Here is a 22,203-nt window from a genome sequence, read left to right on the forward strand (position 1 = left end):
ATGGAGGCTAAACAATACACTACTCAATAACGAAGTGATCACTGAAGAAATCAAAGAGGAAATTTAAAAATACCTAGAAACAAATGACAATGGAGACACGACGACCCAAAACCTATGGGACGCAGCAAAAGCAGTTCTAAGGGGGAAGTTTATAGCAATACAATCCCACCTTAAGAAATAGGAAACATCTCGAGTCAACAGCCTGACCCTGCACCTAAAGCAATTAGAGAAAGAAGAACAAAAAAACCCCTAAAGTTAGCAGAAGGAAAGAAATCATAAAGATCAGATCAGAAATAAATGAAAAAGAAATGAAGGAAACGATAGCAAAGATCAATAAAACTAAAAGCTGGTTCTTTGAGAAGATAAATAAAATTGATAAACCATTAGCCAGACTCATCAAGAAAAAAAGGGAGAAGACTCAAATCAATAGAATTAGAAATGAAAAAGGTGAAGTAACAACTGACACTGCAGAACTACAAAAGATCATGAGAGATTACTACAAGAAACTCTATTCCAATAAAATGGACAACATGGAAGAAATGGACAAATTCTTAGAAATGCACAACCTGCCAAGACTGAATCAGGAAGAAATAGAAAATATGAATAGACCAATTACAAGCACTGAAATTGAAACTGTGATTAAAAATTTTCCAACAAACAAAAGCCCAGGACCAGATGGCTTCACAGGCAAATTCTATGAAACATTTAGAGAAGAATTAACACCTATCCTTCTCAAACTCTTCCAAAATTTAGCAGAGGGAGGAACACTGCCAAACTCATTCTACGAGGCCACCATCACCTTGATACCAAAACCAGACAAGGATGTCACAAAGAAAGAAAACTACAGGCCAATATCACTGATGAACATAGATGCAAAAATCCTCATCAAAATACTAGCAAACAGAATCCAACAGCACATTAAAAGGATCATACACCATGATCAAGTGGGGTTTATTCCAGGAATGCAAGGATTCTTCAATATATGCAAATCAATCAATGTGATACACCATATTAACAAATTGAAGAAGAAAAACCATATGATCATCTCAATAAATGCAGAGAAAGCTTTCGACAAAATTCAACACCCATTTATGATAAAAACCCTGCAGAAAGTAGGCATAGAGGGAACTTTCCTCAACATAATAAAGGCCATATATGACAAACACACAGCCAACATTGTCCTCAATGGTGAAAAAGTGAAACCATTTCCACTAAGATCAGGAACAAACAAGGCTGCCTACGCTCACCACTCTTATTCAACTTAGTTTTGGAAGTTTTAGCCACAGCAATCAGAGAAGAAAAGGAAATAAAAGGAATCCAAATTGGAAAAGAAGAAGTAAAGCTGTCACTGTTTGCAGATGACATGATAGTATACACAGAGAGTCCTAAAGATGCTACCGAAAAACTACTAGAGCTAATCAATGAATTTGGTAAAGTAGCAGGATACAAAATTAATGCACAGAAATCTCTGGCATTCCTGTACACTAATGATGAAAAATCTGAAAATGAAATCAAGAAAACACTCCCATTTACCATTGCAACAGAAAGAATAAAATATCTAGGAATAAACCTACCTAAGGAGACAAAATACCTGTATGCAGAAAATTATAAGACACTGATGAAAGAAAATAAAGATGATACAAATAGATGGAGAGATTTACCATGCTCCTGGATTGGAAGAATCAATATTGTGAAAATGACTCTACTACCCAAAGCAATCTACAGATTCAATGCAATCCCTATCAAACAACCACTGGCATTTTTCACAGAAATAGAACAAAAATTTCAAAATTTGTTTGGAAAAACAAAAGACCCCAAATAGCCAAAGCAATCTTAAGAACGAAAAGTGGAGCTGGAGGAATCAGGCTCCCTGACTTCAGACTATACTACAAAGCTACAGTAATCAAGACAGTGTGGTACTGGCACAAAAGCAGAAAGATAATCAATGGAACAGGATAGAAAGCCCAGAGATAAACCCACGCACATATGGTCAACTTATCTTTGATAAAGGAGGCAGGAATGTACAGTGGAGAAAGGACAGTCTCTTCAATAAGTGGTGCTGGGAAAACTGGACAGGGACATGTAAAAGTATGAGATTAGATCATTCCCTAACACCATACACAAAAATAAGCTCAAAATGGATTAAAGACGTAAATGTCAGGCCAGAAACTATCAAACTCTTAGAGGAAAACATAGGCAGAACACTCTATGACATAAATCACAGCAAGATCCTTTTGGACCCACTTCCTAGAGGAATGGAAAAAAAAAAAACAAAGATAAACAAATGGGACCTAGTGAAACTTCAAAGCTTTTGCACAGCAAAGGAAACCATAATCAAGACCAAAAGACAACCCTCAGAATGGGAGAAAATATTTGCAAATGAAGCAACTGACAAAGGATTAATCTCCAAAATTTATAAGCAGCTCATGCAGCTCAATAGCAAAGAAACAAACAACCCAATCCAAAAATGGGCAGAAGACTTAAATAGGCATTTCTCCAAAGAAGATATCCAGACTGCCAACAAACACCTGAAAGAATGCTCAACATCATTAATCATTAGAGAAATGCAAATCAAAACTGCAATGAGATATCATTTCACACCAGTCAGAATGGCCATCATCAAGAAATCTAGAAACAGTAAATGCTGGAGAGGGTGTGGAGAAAAGGGAACACTCTTGCACTGCTGGTGGGAATGTGAATTGGTACAGCCACTATGGAGAACGGTATGGAGGTTCCTTAAAAAACTAAAAATAGAACTACCATATGACCCAGCAATCCCACTACTAGGCATATACCCTGAGAAAACCATAATTCAAAAAGAGACATGTACCAAAATGTTCATTGCAGCTCTATTCACAATAGCCCGGAGATGGAAACAACCTAAGTGTCCATCATCAGATGAATGGATAAAGAAGATGTGGCACATATATACAATGGAATATTACTCAGCTGTAAAAAGAAACGAAACTGAGCTATTTGTTATGAGGTGGATAGACCTAGAGTCTGTCATACAGAGTGACGTAAGTCAGAAAGAGAAAAACAAATACCGTATGCTAACACATATATATGGAATTTAAGAAAAAAAATGTCATGAAGAACCTAGGGGTAAAACAGGAATAAAGGCACAGACCTACTTGAGAATGGACTTGAGGATATGGGAAGGGGGAAGGGTAAGGTGTGACAAAGCGAAAGAGAGCCATGGACATATATACAGTACCAAACGTAAGGTAGATAGATAGTGGGAAGCAGCCGCATAGCATAGGGAGATCAGCTCTGTGCTTTGTGACCGCCTGGAGGGATGGGATAGGGAGGGTGGGAGGGAGGGAGACGCAAGAGGGAAGGGATGTGGGAACAGATGTGTGTGTGTGACTAATTCACTTTGTTATAAAGCAAAAACTATTTAAAAAATAATAAACAGTCAGAGATGGTAAAAAAAAAAAAAAAAAAGAGAAGCCACCGCCATGAGAAGCTCATGTACTGCAACAAAGCATAGCCCCCACTTGCAGCAACAATAGAAATCCTGCGGACAGCAATGAAGACCAACACAGCCAAAAATAAGTAAATAAAATATAAATAAATTTATTTAAAAAAACAGATCACATGATAGTGAAATTTAAAAAAAAGAAAATATAATTCTTGTTCAGTTGGACATAAAATATCGATAGAGCCAAGACTTCAATTTAGCCTTATAAACATAGGCAATTACATTAAGCCTAAACGTCTAATTCTCTATGACCAGAAATATCTGTAAAACTATTTTATGTCCTTTTCTAAACAGAAAAAATTCAAAGCCAATCTACAGTTGTTTTCAAAACTGGTATGGCTGATGTTAGGAATCCAAATGAGTGTAATATGGTATTTTCCTGAGGGACACACAACAAATTTTTGCTAAAACAGTAATGCCTTAAGAATGACTATATCTTCCATAGAAAATATTGGTTTTACAAAGTTCTTTCAACCACATGCCACATAACTTCTCCTCAATTCTCTTCTGTTACGATCCCCTCAATCACAGTGGATACATATAGTAAGAATCCTTCAAATGTCTACTAGAGGAATATAATCTCTACAGACTGAATTCTCAGCAGTATATTGTAATTAAAGTCTCTTTTATAAAATAGAAAATAAAATCAAACCAAAGAAGAATGCACAGCTGCTCTGCAGCATGAACCCAATAGTGCAGATAGTGTCAATAACCAAGTAGGACCCTCAATGGTTTAGCAACAGTGACTGCCTAAAGACCATGGAGAGTTTCCTCTTTCCTATATCAATAACTTTATAGATGCTTCACTCTATTATTTCCACAGAACAAAAAAGATAGAATGAAATGAGCATACCCTAAGCTTTAAGAGGTAAAAAGCATGTTTTTCAATGAATGCTATCATTCAAATTCCTAAATATGTGGTAAAAGTTACAATAAAAAGCAGCAGAATAAGCACTGAGCTCTCATAAGTACTTCACATGCCACGTGAATGTTCTCCTATGAAAAATGTGACCTTTGTACCAAATTATCTACAAGGAGGCTTGCAAGTCACAAATCCTGAAACCACAATCATTAAGTGTGTGCCCATATTTGAGGGTATCCTCAAATTCCTCCTTTTAACAAATATTAACTGAGCATCTTCTAAGCACAAAAGCCTTATCCTAAATGCTGTAGGGAGGAGATTGACCTTTAAGGAGCACTGAATTAAGAAATGAAGTTAAGACATAGAAGAAAATAGGTTCACAAAAAAGTCTTTAATGTTTGTTGAATGATATAAAGTAGAAGGTGACAAGGACCATAAGAAAGATATTTAAGTTATGGGATTTCAAAAGATGAAAAGAGGAAATTCTAGTTGTGAGGGTTAGAAAAGGTCAACAGGTAAAGGAATATTTAAGCTGAGCTATGAAAAATGTTCTTATCCTTTCTGAATATGTGTGTTTACATATTATACATATATTATTCAGCATGGACATGAATAAATATTAAAACAGCTCAATATCAATGGAACAGTGCAGAACAGAGACAATGTCAAACTATAGACATCAGCATTTGGCAGTAGATTTGTCTCCAATGTACACTCACTGTGGGTTATAAACAACTTCAGCTTGCTTCATTTCATTATATAACTAACATACGGAATCAGGAACCAACTCTGTAATTTTAAATGTTTAAAAGTAATTCACAAAATAGATGACCTATGGATAACTAAAATTTAACTCAAAGAAATTAATTGCAGCATTTTCAGAACCTCTCAGAGCCAAGTATGTGTGCATCCTTAGGGACATGACTTTGCTATTTCCAGTCACCACTAAGAGGTTTTCATATTTTCATAATTCATGGCACTTTATCATTTCTAGCTCCAAATTATTATGCACTGAAATATCGTTTTAGTTTTAAAAGATAAATTACTTTGACAATTCACAATCATTAGATAGAATTTTTTGAAGATATGCAGGTAATTGTAATAGTGTCAGATATATTTTTTAAACTGCAGATTACCACTACAGTTTTAAATAATTTTTTATCCCTTTATTTGGAGCATTTGTTTCCACATATTTTAAGCTTTTTTTTCTTTTTTTTTTCTTTCTTTCTTTTTTTTTTTTTTTTTTTTTGCGGTACGCGGGCCTCCCACTGCTGTGGCCTCTCCCGCCATGGACTACAGGCTCCAGATGCGCAGGTCCAGTGGCCATGGCCCACGGGACCAGCCGCTCCATGGCATGTGGGATCCTCCTGGACCGGGGAACGAACCTGCGTCCCCCGCATCGGCAGGCGGACCCTCAACCACTGCACCACCAGGGAAGCCCTTTTTTTTTCTTTTTTAAATTTCTCCTTACTGTATAAAAGTAATTCATCCCAGAACATAAAATCATGTGGCTAGTGAATACATACTTTTCCAGAATACATCTAAATTCAAATACAAACATGACCACTATATTACTGACACAGTGTTCATACCTAAATCAGTAAATGGATTATACAGTCACACTGAAGTTGCTGGTAAAACTCTTCAACTATATTTTATGCTCCTTAAGGTAAAAATACTGTCCATTTAAAATTTTTTTCCACCACTGCAGCTACATGATAGGCACCCAATAAATACAGGTCAAATTGATAAATGGATGAATATATTTTAAATTTTTACTAAAATATCTATAATGTTTTACTTGTCTAATTCCAAATACACTGAAGGTAATTATTAGAGTGGCTCTTGTTATTATGTTGTAAAATATGCTCAATACTTAAAAGATAATGGGAAGAATTGATAATATGAGTGCAAAACTCTTTATGAGTTCTATAGCATCATAAAATCAGAGTTGCAAGTAATTAGAACTAATCAAGTCCAGTTTTCTTCCTGATGAATTAGTCCGACCCCTGTTTGAATACAGGACAGGACATCCACTATAGTTCTAGCTCCAGGATATTGTTCTAGGAAACCCACTCTACCATGGAATACTCTAAATGTTACAAAGGTCTTACTCACAGTGAACAAAATATGCCTTTGTCTCTTCATCCTGTGAGCCAAAATTTTTCTTTCCTCCTTTCTTGTTTCAACTTCAAGTAAATGTACCCCCATGTCTAAATCAAAATACTTTTAAGAATTTAAAGACAATTATTATGACTACTCAGAGTCTTTGCATTTTTCAGGTGAAACATTCCTTCGTTAATATGACATAGTGTCTATCCCTTTCTTCAGGATGGTAACCCTCCTCATATATGGCATTTCAATGATCTCAAATGGAGAATTGAAAACAAACATTCCAGATTTGCTCCTACGAGAGCAAAATACAAGAGTATTTAATTGAGTCACATGAAATTGCCAACACTCAACCACTTTGAGCAACAAAAATGACAATTTAATATACCTCAACATAATAGCATTATCTTCCTTAATGTAAGCATTGCACATCCATCAATGCATCCTCAGATTGCATTAGCTTTTTAGCAGCTATGCAACCACCATACCATCATGTTAGGTTTGAGGCCAAGTAAATCCCACAGGTCATTTTCCCATCAACTGTTGGGCTTTTACAATGAATTTTACAGAATATTATAACACAGGAATTTACTTACCTGCCACTTACTAGTTTTGTTATTCTTAAAAATGTATTTTGATCTCTTAGAGAACCAAGGTAGCCTTAATCATATAGTGTTTACTATGTGCCAGTCATTGTCCAGTGGTTAGTTTAATCCTCATAACTACTGTGTGAGCTAGAATCATTAGCATAATTCCCCACATTTCAGATGAGGAAACAGTCACTAAGAGCTCGAGTGTACTCCCTTAACCACTGTATACCATACTGGCTCTCAATGTAAAGAAACTGACTTTCTCAAATGATTTGGTGGGGATTTAATAATATATACAGTGTATCTCATTATTTTCACCCCTTTCTTTATCCAGCTAGTTCAATTAGATGTTATATACAATGGATTTTACCTACAAAATGCTGTCTCTGCATCTGACACTTCCTTTTCTATTCTTCCAGACTATTCTCTAGTTCTTAACACTTTTAATTTTTTTGAAATGCTGTCTATTGAAATTGCCTCTTAACTGGTATCTCCCCATCTTTGTCCATCTTTTCCCTACCCACTCTATATAATTCTGGGTCCTATTTCTCATCATATTCTCAATTTCTACTTTGTTTTTATACCAATTTTGCATATTATTCCCTCTTATACATTCTACCCCTTCGAAGAGAAAAAAATAAATAAGTAAAATATTCTGTTTTCTGAGTTATTTTAATATTATGCTATTTTACCTAAATAGTAGGCCTCTTCTCTTACTTGTTTTTCATTCAAAGTCAAGCTGAAGAAAATATGAATAAAGACCCAAAGATCAATTTATAGAATTTATTTCTGTTAATAAAACCAGAATGCGAAGGCTGGGGTCAGATAAGGATTCTGCAAATTAGGAACTATGGAGCCAAATGGCCTGGGTTGAAATCCCCATTCTATTATTTACAACTGGCTAACTTTGGTCAAGTCACTTAAGCTTTCTGTTCTTTAATTTCTTCATGTGTAAAATAAAGATGCTAATGGCATCTACTTCTTAAGATTGTGCAAACTAAATTAGTCAGTATTCTAAAGGGCTTAGAACAAGAGTCATTATTATTATGAAAAACACTGTAAATTAAATAAGAAACTTACATCTCATTGCTTAGGCAATAAGAAAGCCTCATCATTAAGGATTTTCATCGGCCAAGATGCCTGGTCCTATACATTATGGATATTTATCTCAGTTCCTTTAACGGTCCCTCAAGCAATGTTGTTTTCTAGACACTCCTGGTAAATGCTCATCTCCATTTGGCCTTTTGCCTATGGTCAGTCAACAGTTCCACTGGATTGTCCCAGGCCTCTGAGAAAGGTAATCTAAAGTGAATGACAAGAGTCAGCATGTCTCTTAGGAAAATAGTCAAAGGAATAATTGGACAGAGTAACATGAGAGAGAGAGTGGCATGGACTCAGGAGAATGTTGTAACAAAGGAGACAAAAAATAACATGTGTCTGAATAAAGGAGGTGGCTCATCTGAGTTTATGAATGAAAATTTATATCACTGGATAACTAATTAAATAAGAATGGTGTGGGAGAGAAAGTCAAGGATAGCTGCAAAACTTTGATATTTTGGCTGGTGATGCCACTAGCTACATGTGGAGCAAAGAAGAAGTAGGCATAGGGTAAGGATGATGAATTTACATTTGGATATGCAGAGTTTGAGATAAATATTGAATAACCATATGGAAAAGTACATAAACAATTAGATATGAGAAACTGGTGTTCAGTGTCCCACCGACCCATTATCAGTACAGACTACTGTTGAATTGGTTTAGTCTCCCATGTTTGAGCATAAATTATAATGATCTAATTCTCACCTTCCATCTCACAGTTGACATACCTTGGTAAAGTGGCTGGCTGCAAAGCAATCTGTGACAACAGAGAGCACAAATATCTCTAGGGAAATCTCACCAGAAACTGTAACCTCATTAAAACAAAGCACTAACTTCCTGGGATAAACAGCAACCACAAGCAGATGAAACTACCTTTTATTTTAATATGCTCCCCTCCCCTCCAGTGATCACCTTTCCAGTTGAATGCAGAGATACTCTAGAAAATAAGTTAACTAAAATAATAATTCTGACAATGATAGGCCAAGATAGCAGAGTAGAAAGGTCCTGAGCTCACCTCCTCTCACAAGCACACTAAAATCACAACTATTTGCAGAATGATCAATGAAAAACACTGGAACTTATCAGAAAAGATTTTCTACAACTAAAGACATAAGAAGGAACCACAAGAGATGGGTAGGAGGCACAGATTCATGAAATAGTCAAGTTCCATACCCCCAGCTGGCAATTCACAAACTGGAGAATAATTACATTGCAAAGCTTCTCCCATAGGAATGAGAGTTCTGAGCCCCATATCGGGCTCATAAGCTCAGGGTTCTTATATCAGGAAGATGAATCCTCAGAGCATTTGGTCTTGATGGCCAGTGGGGCTTAATTCTGGGAGCCCCACAGGAATGGGGGGAATAGAGATTTCACTATTAAAGGGTGAACATGAAATCTCACATGGTCTGGAACCCAGGGCAAAAGCAGTAATTTGATAGGAGCCTGTGCCAGAACTACCTGCTGGTGTTCTCCAGAGAGGAAGGAGGCAACTGCAGCTCATCCTGGGGACAAAGACTCTGATGGCAGCCATTCCTGTAAGCTCCTTCTACCATATGGACACTGGTGCTGGTGGGTGCCATTGTGGAAGCTCACTGACACCAAGACCTGGTCCCAGCCAACAGCCTGTAGACACCAGTGCTAGGATGCCTAAGGCCAAGCAACTACCTGGGCAGGTACACAGCCCCACAAATCCACAGACAGACTGCCTAAAAACCTCCTGAGCACACAGCAGCCTCTAAGACATGCTCCTGCCCACCAGAGGACCCAGGATCCAGCTCCACCCACCAGTGGGCAGAATCCACTGAGCCCTGGCTCTGCCCTCCAGGAAGGCTTCTCTAGGCTCTGGACTAGCCTCACCCACCAGGAGGCAGGCATCAGATGCAAGAAAACCATAATACCACAACCTGAAAACCCAGCCTGCCCACAGCAGGACAGACACTGCCCTGACACCCCATGGGCTCTGGCCCTGCCCACTAGCAGGCCAACATGACATCAACTCTGGGATCACGGGGCCCTGAAACTAGATTCCAGGATTCGTCTGGCACTAACCCCAGGACCTGGCATCACCAATCACTGTACTGGCAACAGCCCCAGAGTCTTCTGGATCCTGACTCCACATACCAGTGAGCCAGCACTTATCCCACGGCCCTCTTGGGTCATCCAGCCCTACCAACCAGCAGATGTCAGCCTCTGCACAATGCAAGGCATTGCAACCAACTGAACTAAAAGCCAACCAAACCTACCAAAACACTACAGACAGCCCACCAAAATGAAGGACCCACACAGCCCTCTTAGGGGAAACCCCTAGAGCAAACATGTTGGGTGACAAAAAAGGAATGCGCTGCTGGGACACATAGGACATCTGTTACAGAAGGCCACTTCTCCAAGGTCAGGAAACATAACTAACCTTCAAGTATATGAAAATACAAACATCACTTCAGGAGAAATTAGGCAACAGAGGTACATGAACCAGATGAAGAAACAAGATAAAACCCCAGAAGAAAAACTAAATGAGGTAGAGATAGGCAATCTATCCAAGGAAGAGTTCAGGTAGTGATGTTAAAGATGATCAAAGACCTCAGAAGAAAGACATTCCATCTGAAAGCAACAGAATACAAGTTGCACATGGAACATTCTTTTCAAGTGTACATGAACATTCTCCAGGACAGATCACATGCTAAGCCACAAAACAAACCTCAGGAAATTTAAGAAAATTGAAATAATATCAAACATCTTTCCAACCACAATGCTATGAGACTAGAAATCAGCTACAAGAAAAAAAAAACTGCAAAAAACACAAACACGTGGACACTAAACAATATACTACTAAACAACCAATGGATCACTGAAGAAATCAAAGAGGAAATCAAAAAATACCTAGATACAAATGAACACAAAAATACTTTGATCCAAAACCTATGGGACAGAGCAAAAGCAGTTCTAAGAGGGAAGTCTACAGCAATACAAGCTCATGTCAGGATATAAGAAAAAGTTCAAACAATTTAATCTTACACCTAAAGAAACTGGAGAAAGAAGAACAAATAAAACTCAAAATTATTAGAAGGAAAGAAATTATAAAAATCATAGCAAAAATAAATGACACAGAGACTAAAAAAAAAAAAAACAGAAAAACATCAGTTAAACTAAAAGCTGGTTCTTTGAAAAGATGAACAAAATTGATAAACCTTTAGCCTAACCTAATGAGAAAAAAAAGGGAGAGGGCCCAAATCATTAAAATCAGAAACAAAAAAGGAGAAGCTACAACTGATACCACAGAAATAAGAAAGATCATAAGAAGACTACTACAAACAACTATATGTGAATAAAATGGAAACCTAGAATAAGTGGACAAATACTTAAAAACATACAATCTCCCAATACTGAACCACGAAGAAATAGAATATATGAACAGACCAAATACCAGTATTGAAATTGAATCAGTAATTAAAATACTCCCAACAAACAAAAGTCCAGGATGAGATGACTTCACAGGTTAATACTATCAAACATTTACAGAAGAGTTAACACCTATTCTTCTAAAACTATTTCAAAAAAATTGCAAAGACAGGAAGATTTCCGAAATCATTCTATGAGGCCAGCATCACCCTGATACTAATACCAGACAAAAATACTGCAAAAAAAAAGAAAATTACAAGCTAATATCACTGATGAACATATATGCAAAAATCCTCAAAAGAATACTAGCAAAATAACTCCAAAAATACATCAAAGGATCACACAACATGATCAATGGGATTTATCCCAGGGATGCAAGGATTTTTCATTATCTGCAAATCAATCAGTCTGATACACCACATTAATAAACTAAAGAATAAAAACCGGTGCTGAGGTATCGGCCCAGCTCTTTCGCCTCAGGAACTCTGGCCGGAAGGGCCAGTTTCAGGCCTCTGCAAGCGGCCTCCCATGAGCAAGTAACGCTACTCTAAGCACAAAGGACAAAAAAAAAGAAGATTTTACTGAAGGTTGGGAATCCTGCTACGGCAATGAAAGAGTGAAAATTCTATGCCTCCTACCTGTACAGCTGGCTCATGAGGTCCGTCGCCCCACAGAATAAGAGGACAGTGACAATTCTGCCTGGAACAAAGAAATCTTAAGAGATTGGCTAACATTGCTTCCTAAATAAAGAAAGCAGAAGAGAATAGTTTGTCTGAAGTCACAATAGATACCTGGCTAAACTGATATTCTCAAGGTCCTAATCACATCACATCCTTGGGGAACTTCAAGAAGGCCACCTTTACTTCTAACTCCGGGTGGATGAAAGGCTCTTGGTGCTGCAGCCAGGAGCCAGTGCTGTGCCTCTGAAGTGGGAGAGCCAACTTCAGGACACGGGTCCACAACAGACCTCCCAGCTCCACATAATATCAAGCAGCGAAAATCTCCCAGAGATCTCCATCCCAACACCAGCACCCAGCTTCAGTCAACGACCAGCAAGCTACAGTGCAGGTCACCCTATGCCAAGCAACTAGCAAGGCAGGAACACAACCCCACCCATTAGCAGAGAGGCTACCTAAAAACATAATAAGGCCATAGGCACCCCAAAACACACCACCAGACGTGGACCTGTCCACCAGAAAGACAAGATCGAGCCTCAACCACCAGAGCACAGGAATTAGTCCCCCCCACCAGGAAGCCTACCCAACCTACTGAAACAACCTTAGCCACTGGGGTCAGACACCAAAAACAACGGGAACTACGAATCTGCAGCCGGCAAAAAGGAGACCCCAAACACAGTAACATAAGCAAAATGAGAAGGCAGAAAAACACACAGCAGGTGAAGGAGCAAGATAAACACCTACCAGACCTAACAAATGAAGAGGTAATAGGCAGTCTACCTGAAAAAGAATTCAGAATAATGATAGTAAAGCTGATCCAAGATTCTATTTCCATGATCCATAATCTTGGAAATAGAATAGACAACATGCAAGAAACAGTTAACAAGGACCTAGAAGAACTAAAGATGAATCAAGCATCGATTAAAAACACAATAAATGAAATGAAAAATACTCTAGATGGGATCAATAGCAGAATAACTGAGGCAGAAGAACGGATAAGTGAGGTGGAAGATAAAATAGTGGAAATAACTGATGCAGAGCAAAATAAAGAAAAAAGAATGAAAAGAACAGAGGACAGTCTCAGAGATCTCTGGGACAACATTAAACGCACCAACATTCGAATTATAGGGGTTCCAGAAGAAGAAGAGAAAAAGAAAGGGACTGAGAAAATATTTGAAGAGATTATAGTTGAAAACTTCCCTAATTTGGGAAAGGAAATAGTTAATCAAGTCCAGGAGGCACAGAGAGTCCCATACAGAATAAATCCAAGGAGAAATACACCAAGACACATATTAATCAAACTGTCAAAAATTAAACACAAAGAAATCATATTAAAAGCAGCAAGGCAAAAACAACAAATAACACACAAGGGAATCCCCATAAGGTTAACAGCTGATCTCTCAGCAGAAACCCTACAAGCCAGAAGGGAGTGGCAGGACATAATTAAAGTGATGAAGGAGAGAAACCTGCAACCTAGATTACTCTACCCAGCAAGGATCTCATTCAGATTTGATGGAGAAATTAAAACCTTTACAGACAAGCAAAAGCTGAGAGAGTTCAGCACCACCAAACCAGCTTTACAACAAATGCTAAAGGAACTTCTCTAGGCAAGAAACACAACAGAAGGAATATACCTACAATAACGAACCCAAAGCAATTAAGGAAATGGGAATAGGAACATACATATCAATAATTACCTTAAATGTAAATGGACTAAATGCTCCCACCAAAAGACACAGAGTGGCTGAATGGATACAAAAACAAGACCCATATATATGCTGTCTACAAGAGACCCACTTCAGACCTAGAGACACATACAGATTGAAAGTAAAGGGATGGAAAAAGATATTCCATGCAAATGGAAATCAAAAGAAAGCTGGAGTAGCAATTCTTATATCAGACAAAATAGACTTTAAAATAAAGACTATTAGAAGAGACAAGGAAGGACACTACATAACGATAAAGGGATCGATCCAAGAAGAAGATATAACAATTGTAAATATTTATGCACCCAACATAGGAGCACCTCAATACATAAGGCAAATACTAACAGCCATAAAAGGGGAAATTGACAGTAACACACTCATAGTAGGGGACTTTAACACCCCACTTTCACCAATGGACAGATCATCCAAAATGAAAATAAATAAGGAAACACAAGCTTTAAATGATACATTAAACGAGATGGACTTAGTTGATATTTATAGGACATTCCATCCAAAAACAACAGAATACACATTTTTCTCAAGTGCTCATGGAACATTCTCCAGGATAGATCATATCTTGGGTCACAAATCAAGCCTCGGTAATTTTAAGAAAATTGAAATTGTATCAAGTATCTTCTCCGACCACAATGCTATGAGACTAGACATCAATTACAGGAAAAGATGTGTAAAAAATACAAACACATGGAGGCTAAACAATACACTACTCAATAACGAAGTGATCACTGAAGAAATCAAAGAGGAAATTAAAAAATACCTAGAAACAAATGACAATGGAGACACGACGACCCAAAACCTATGGGACGCAGCAAAAGCAGTTCTAAGGGGGAAGTTTATAGCAATACAATCCCACCTTAAGACACAGGAAGCATTTCGAGTAAACAACCTGACCCTGCACCTAAAGCAATTAGAGAAAGAAGAACAAAAATACCCCAAAGCTAGCAGAAGGAAAGAAATCATAAAGATCAGATCAGAAATAAATGAAAAAGAAATGAAGGAAACGATAGCAAAGATCAACCAAACTAAAAGCTGGTTCTTTGAGAAGATAAACAAAATTGACAAACCATTAGCCAGACTCATCAAGAAAAAAAGGGAGAAGACTCAAATCAATAGAATTAGAAATGAAAAAGGAGAAGTAACAACTGACACTGCAGAAATACAAAAGATTATGAGAGATTACTATAAGCAACTCTATTCCAATAAAATGGACAACCTGGAAGAAATGGACACATTCTTAGAAATGCACAACCTGCCAAGACTGACTCAGGAAGAAATAGAAAATATGAATAGACCAATCACAAGCACTGAAATTGAAACTGTGATTAAAAATCTTCCATCAAACAAAAGCCCAGGACCAGATGGCTTCACAGGTGAATTCTATCAAACATTTAGAGAAGAGCTAACACCTATCCTTCTCAAACTCTTCCAAAATATAGCAGAGGGAGGAACTCTCCCAAACTCATTCTACGAGGCCGACATCACCTTGATACCAAAACCAGGCAAGGATGTCACAAAGAAAGAAAACTACAGGCCAATATCACTGATGAACATAGATGCAAAAATCCTCAACAAAATACTAGCAAACAGAATCCAACAGCACATTAAAAGGATCATACACCATGATCAAGTGGGGTTTATCCCAGGAATGCAAGGATTCTTCAATATACGCAAATCAATCAATGTAATACACCATATTAACAAGTTGAAGGAGAAAAACCATATGATCATCTCAATAGATGCAGAGAAAGCTTTCGACAAAATTCAACACCCATTTATGATAAAAACCCTGCAGAAAGTAGGTATAGAGGGATCTTTCCTCAACATAATAAAGGCCATATATGACAAACCCACAGCCAACATTGTCCTCAATGGTGAAAAACTGAAACCATTTCCACTAAGATCAGGAACAAGACAAGGCTGCCCACTCTCACCACTCTTATTCAACATAGTTTTGGAAGTTTTAGCCACAGCAATCAGAGAAGAAAAGGAAATAAAAGGAATCCAAATTGGAAAAGAAGAAGTAAAGCTGTCACTGTTTGCAGATGACATGATACTATACATAGAGAATCCTAAAGATGCTACCGAAAAACTACTAGAGCTAATCAATGAATTTGGTAAAGTAGCAGGATATAAAATTAATGTACAGAAATCTCTGGCATTCCTGTACACTAATGATGAAAAATCTGAAAATGAAATCAAGAAAACACTCCCATTTACCATCGCAACAAAAAGAATAAAATATCTAGGAATAAACCTACCTAAGGAGACAAAAGACCTGTATGCAGAAAACTATAAGACACTGATGAAAGAAATTAAAGATGATACAAATAGATGGAGAGATATACCATGCTCCTGGATTGGAAGAATCAATATTGTGAAAATGACTCTACTACCCAAAGCAATCTACAGATTCAATGCAATCCCTATCAAACTACCAATGGCATTTTTCACAGAACTAGAACAAAAAATTTCAAAATTTGTTTGGAAAAACAAAAGGCCCCGAATAGCTAAAGCAATCTTGAGAACGAAAAACGGAGCTGGAGGAATCAGGCTCCCTGACTTCAGACTATACTACAAAGCTACAGTAATTAAGACAGTCTGGTACTGGCATAAAAACAGAAAGATAGATCAGTGGATCAGGATAGAAAGCCCAGAGATAAACCCACGCACATATGGCCAACTTATCTTTGATAAAGGAGGCAGGAATGTACAGTGGAGAAAGGACAGCCTCTTCAATAAGTGGTGCTGGGAAAACTGGACAGGGACATGTAAAAGTTTGAGATTAGATCATTCCCTAGCACCATACACAAAAATAAGCTCAAAATGGATTAAAGACTTAAATGTAAGGCCAGAAACTATCAAACTCTTAGAGGAAAACATAGGTAGAACACTCTATGACATAAATCACAGCAAGATCCTTTTGGACCCACCTCCTAGAGAAATGGAAATAAAAACAAAGATAAACAAATGGGACCTAATGAAACTTCAAAGCTTTTGCACAGCAAAGGAAACCATAAAGAAGACCAAAAGACAACCCTCAGAATGGGAGAAAATATTTGCAAATGAAGCAACTGACAAAGGATTAATCTCCAAAATTTATAAACAGCTCATGCAGCTCAATAGCAAAAAAACAGACAACCCAATCCAAAAATGGGCAGAAGACTTAAAAAGGCATTTCTCCAAAGAAGATATACAGACTGCCAACAAACACATGAAAGAATGCTCAACATCATTAATCATTAGAGAAATGCAAATCAAAACTACAATGAGATATCATCTCACACCAGTCAGAATGGCCATCATCAAGGAATCTAGAAACAATAAATGCTGGAGAGGGTGTGGAGAAAAGGGAACACTCTTGCACTGCTGGTGGGAATGTGAATTGGTACAGCCACTATGGAGAACGGTATGGAGGTTCCTTAAAAAACTACAAATAGAACTACCATATGACCCAGCAATCCCACTACTGGGCATATACCCTGAGAAAACCATAATTCCAAAAGAGACATGTACCAAAATGTTCATTGCAGCTCTATTCACAATAGCCCGGAGCTGGAAACAACCTAAGTGTCCATCATCGGATGAATGGATAAAGAAGATGTGGCACATATATACAATGGAATATTACTCAGCCATAAAAAGAAACGAAACTGAGCTATTTGTAATGAGGTGGATAGACCTAGAGTCTGTCATACAGAGTGAAGTTAGTCAGAAAGAGAAAGACAAATACCGTATGCTAACACATATATACGGAATTTAAAAAAAAAATGTCATGAAGAACCTAGGGGCAAAACGAGAATAAAGACACAGACCTACTTGAGAATGGACTTGAGGATATGGGGAGGGGGAAGGGTAAGCTGTGACAAAGCGAAAGAGAGGCATGGACATATATACACTACCAAACGTAAGGTAGATAGATAGTGGGAAGCAGCCGCAGAGCACAGGGAGATCAGCTCGGTGCTTTGTGACCGCCTGGAGGGGTGGGATGGGAAGGGTGGGAGGGAGGGAGATGCATGAGGGAAGGGATGTGGGAACAGATGTATATGTATGACTGATTCACTTTGTTATAAAGCAGAAACTAATTAAAAAAAAAAAAAAAGAGAAAAAAAAAAAAAAAAAAAAAAAAAAAGAATAAAAACCATGTCAATAAATGCAGAAAAGGCTTTTGACAAAATTCAACATCCATTTATTATAACTCTCTAGAATGTGAGCATAAAGGAAACATACCTCAACCTAATAAAGGCCATATATGAAAAACCCACAGCTAATAGCATACTCAACAGTATAAATCTATAAGAATTTCCTCTAAGACAAGGCTGCCCACTCTCACCAGTTTTATTCAACATTGTATTGGAAGTCCTAGACATAGCAATTACAGAAGAAAAAATAAATAAAAGAAATCCAAATTGGTAAGAAAGAAATAAAACTGTCACTGTTTGCAGTTGAAATGGTACTATCCACAGAAAAACCTAAAGAAGCCACCATAAAACTAGTAGAGCTCATCAATGAATTTGGTAACTTTGCTGGATACAAAAATAATATACAGAAATCTGTTGCATTTCTGTATACTATCTATGAAATATCAGGAAGATATCCCATTTATCATTGCATCAATAAGAATAAAATAACTAGAAATAAACCTACCTGAGGAGGCAAAAGACCTGTATCCCAAAAACTGTAAGATGCTGATGAAAGAAACTGAAGATGACACAAACAGATGGGAAGGTATACCATGTTCTTGGACTGGAACATGTGAGATATAGATAGATAGATAGATAGATAGATAGATAGATAGAGATATATATATACACACACACATATATATATAAACAAAATGGCATATTAGACATAAAAAAGAATGAAATTTTACATTTGCAACAACATGAATGGACTTGGAGGGTACTATGCTAAGTGAAATAAGACAGAGAACAACAAATACTGGATGATATCATTTATATATGGAAGCTAAAAAATACAACAAACTAGTGAGTATAACAAAAAGGAAACAGACTCACAGATATAAAGAACAAAACTAGTGGTTCCCAATGGGGAGATGAAAGATGGGAGGGGCAATACAGGGGGAGAGGACTAAGAGGTCTAAACTATTATGTATAAAATAAGCTACAAAGATATACTATACAACACAGGGGATATATCCAATACTTTATAATAACTATAAATGGAGTACAACCCTTAAAATTTGTGAATCAGTATATTGTACACCTGAAACATAATACACATCAACTATACTGCAATAAAAATAAATAAACAAAATTATTAACCATGAAAAAATGTAATTCTGCCTCCTTGCTCTTACTCCATTACACAAAGTATTTGTATTAGGAAACTGAGTTTCCACTTTATTTTCAAATAACAAGTTATTAACTGTCAAAAAGCAGGTGATAATTGATATCACTTTTAAAACGCTTTAAAGCAATATTTTATAAAATCAGCAGTTGAGCTCAAAAAGTGAGACTAAACCCACAAACTTCCAATTATGTAAGAATTGGATCACATTAAATTTATGTAAGACTGAGGAAAATACAAATTCAGGGCTAGATTATTCCACAGAAAGATCATAAATGAGCTAAACATTAATGATTATTAAGAACAAAACACAAAGATTGCTTTCATCAAATTAAAATGAAATAAAATAAAAAAGAAATTCAATCTTTGGGTTGAAGGACTTCCCTGGTGGTGCAGAGGTTGAGAATCTGCCTGCCAATGCAGGGGACACGGGTTTGAGCCCTGGTCCGGGATGATCCCACAAACCGTGGAGCAACTAAGCCCGTGCGCCACAACTACTGAGCCTGAGGTCTAGAGCCTGCAAGCCACAACTACTGAGCCTGCGTGCCACAACTACAGAAGCCTGCATGCCTAGAGCCCGTGCTCCACAACAAGAGAAGCCACCACAGTGAGAAGCCCACGTACCACAGCAAAGAGTAGCCCCTGCTTGCCACAACTAGAGAAAGCCTGGGAGCAGAAACAAAGACCCAATGCAGCCAAAAATAAATAAATAAATTTATAAGAAAATCACTAAAATAACTAAAAACAGGAAAGTATCATCTTGATCACATTATAACTTATACCATGTCTTCCAGAACATTTTTTTTAAATTCAAATTCTTACCTCTCTCCATTCTTTATTTCCAACTCCTTGTACATACAAGACACAAACTACAAAAGATGAAAAAATAAATATATCTAAACGTTTTTTATAAATATCAGATATAAATGTATCCAATTTATTTTTCAGCTGTACAAAAGCTATATTAAAATTAGTTCCTAGTTCCTAGCCTTACTCTGGCATGAAAATTGCTAATAAATCATCACATGATGAAAATGTTTTATAAAAAAGCAATAAACAATATCAGGTCTTTAGAACTTAGCATGTATAGAGCTAGGCACAAAAAAAATAACAATTATTTGCTAATGTCTTCAATTGCATTATGCTACAGATATAGATAAAAAAAATTTTTTTAACTAAGGTTAAACAGTTAGAAATATTTCAGTATATTACCAGTCATAAGTCAAGCTCTTCCTAGGATACTTACAATGCTCAAAACCATCATAAGAAGGATATCTGGAGCAAATCATATGCCACATTTAATATTTGCAATTCCTATCTTCAATGTTTGTAAACAAGTAAGAAATCCTATGAACCACAAAAGGAAGTTGCAAAAAAGGGAGATTAAGAGTTTGGGGTGGGCTTCCCTGGTGGCGCGGTGGTTGGGAGTCTGCCTGCCGATGAGGGGGACACGGGTTCGTGCCCTGGTCCAGGAGGATCCCGCGTGCCGCGGGGCGGCTGGGCCCGTGAGCCGTGGCTGCTGAGCCTGCGCGTCCGGAGCCTGTGCTCCGCAGCGGGAGGGGCCACAGCAGTGGGAGGCCCGCGTACCGCAAAAAAAAAAAAAAGAGTTTGGGGTAAAGATTAAGGGATAAAAATATCCCACCTACTTGTCAATGGGACCCAGGAATTTTTAATACCCACAAAGTTTAATGCCTTTTCTCCAGTGACTACCTCAAGAATTCTTCTGTCAACTGACAAAACCTCTCTCCTGTAATTAAACCACACAGGTTCACACATTTGTAGAGATGGAGAGCTGCTGGATATCAGCTTCTAAATATTACAAGATTTGGAATCACTACTTGATTTATACATTATTTCTGTTGTTTTCTAATTTAAATTGTCTCATTTTACAATTTATCTCCAATTTTCAATATATATAATTGGGAATCAAAAACTTCAGCTCATTCAAGATGTTATATAATTCACTTGGTTGTACATACCTTTATATACTGCATTTATTCACAACAAATGAAAAATGATTACTCTGACTTGATCATAAAATTATGGCCCATTACAGTTGTCTTTCAAAGATAATTTCTACCATATGGCTATACAATGAGGTTTAATTTCAAAGTGAACTGCCCTACATTGCAGTCATCTGCATTGTCATCTTATTCTCAAAATGCTAAGCAATTCCCTCTCTTTAGCCAGAGTACTGCCCAGGTAGATGAGAATGCAGGGCCTGAGACTATACTCCATCTTGCTTTCTAGGCTTTAAAACAATATTTAAATAAGAACTATGATTTTCATACAACTTTTTGCAAAATCAAGTAAAATACGTAGACTATTTCAAAAAGCAAGTAATAGGGCTTCCCTGGTGGCGCAGTGGTTGAGAGTCCGCCTGCCGATGCAGGGGACACGGGTTCATGCCCTGGTCTGGGAGGGTCCCACATGCCGTGGAGCGGCTGGGCCCATGAGCCATGGCTGCTGAGCCTGCGCGTCCGGAGCCTGTGCTCCGCAACAGGAGAGGCCACAACAGTGAGAGGCCCGTGTACTGCAAAAAAAAAAAAAAAAAAAAAAAAAGCAAGTAATAGATACTTACTTGGATCAGATTTAGAAAATGTGTCTCTGTCAAGAAGATTTCTGTTGAATAAAAGAGAAAATGTTAGATGAATATAATACCAAAATATTTGTATAAATATAAATGTATATATATGAATGATGACTTGAAAGTTCCAAAAGTTAAATTTGTGCTTCGTATTCATCCTCTATTAATTGGTAATCATTTATAATACCTAAATTACATTTTTATGTTTAATACTTATAATAAAAATCTCATGTTTACCCTGTTGTATTCTTCCACCAGGACTACCACTCACGTGCATTTATCTGTACCGTGCTTGTTATTTGAAGGGCCTTTTTTCATATCAACCTGATAGCCTTTCATATTTCAGGTTCTTAAAAGTTACTTCTT

General features: G+C 37.3%; 1 protein-coding gene across 1 annotated transcript in view; it reads right to left on the reverse strand.

Annotated features, from left to right (window-relative positions):
* LOC308624526 (copine-8-like) overlaps window positions 1-22,203 on the reverse strand; it is an 83,755-nt gene that overhangs the window by 8,372 nt on the left and 53,180 nt on the right. Inside the window, exons 2-3 of the mRNA XM_081247809.1 lie at window positions 21,832-21,872; window positions 20,073-20,119 (exon numbers count right to left, since the gene is read on the reverse strand). Coding sequence (XP_081103935.1) covers window positions 20,073-20,119; window positions 21,832-21,872 — 88 coding nt within the window. The remainder of the gene's footprint in view (window positions 1-20,072; window positions 20,120-21,831; window positions 21,873-22,203) is intronic.

The sequence above is a fragment of the Mesoplodon bidens genome, assembly GCF_964165515.1.
Source record: "Mesoplodon bidens genome assembly, chromosome: 11".
NCBI classification, from domain to species: Eukaryota; Metazoa; Chordata; class Mammalia; order Artiodactyla; family Ziphiidae; genus Mesoplodon; species Mesoplodon bidens.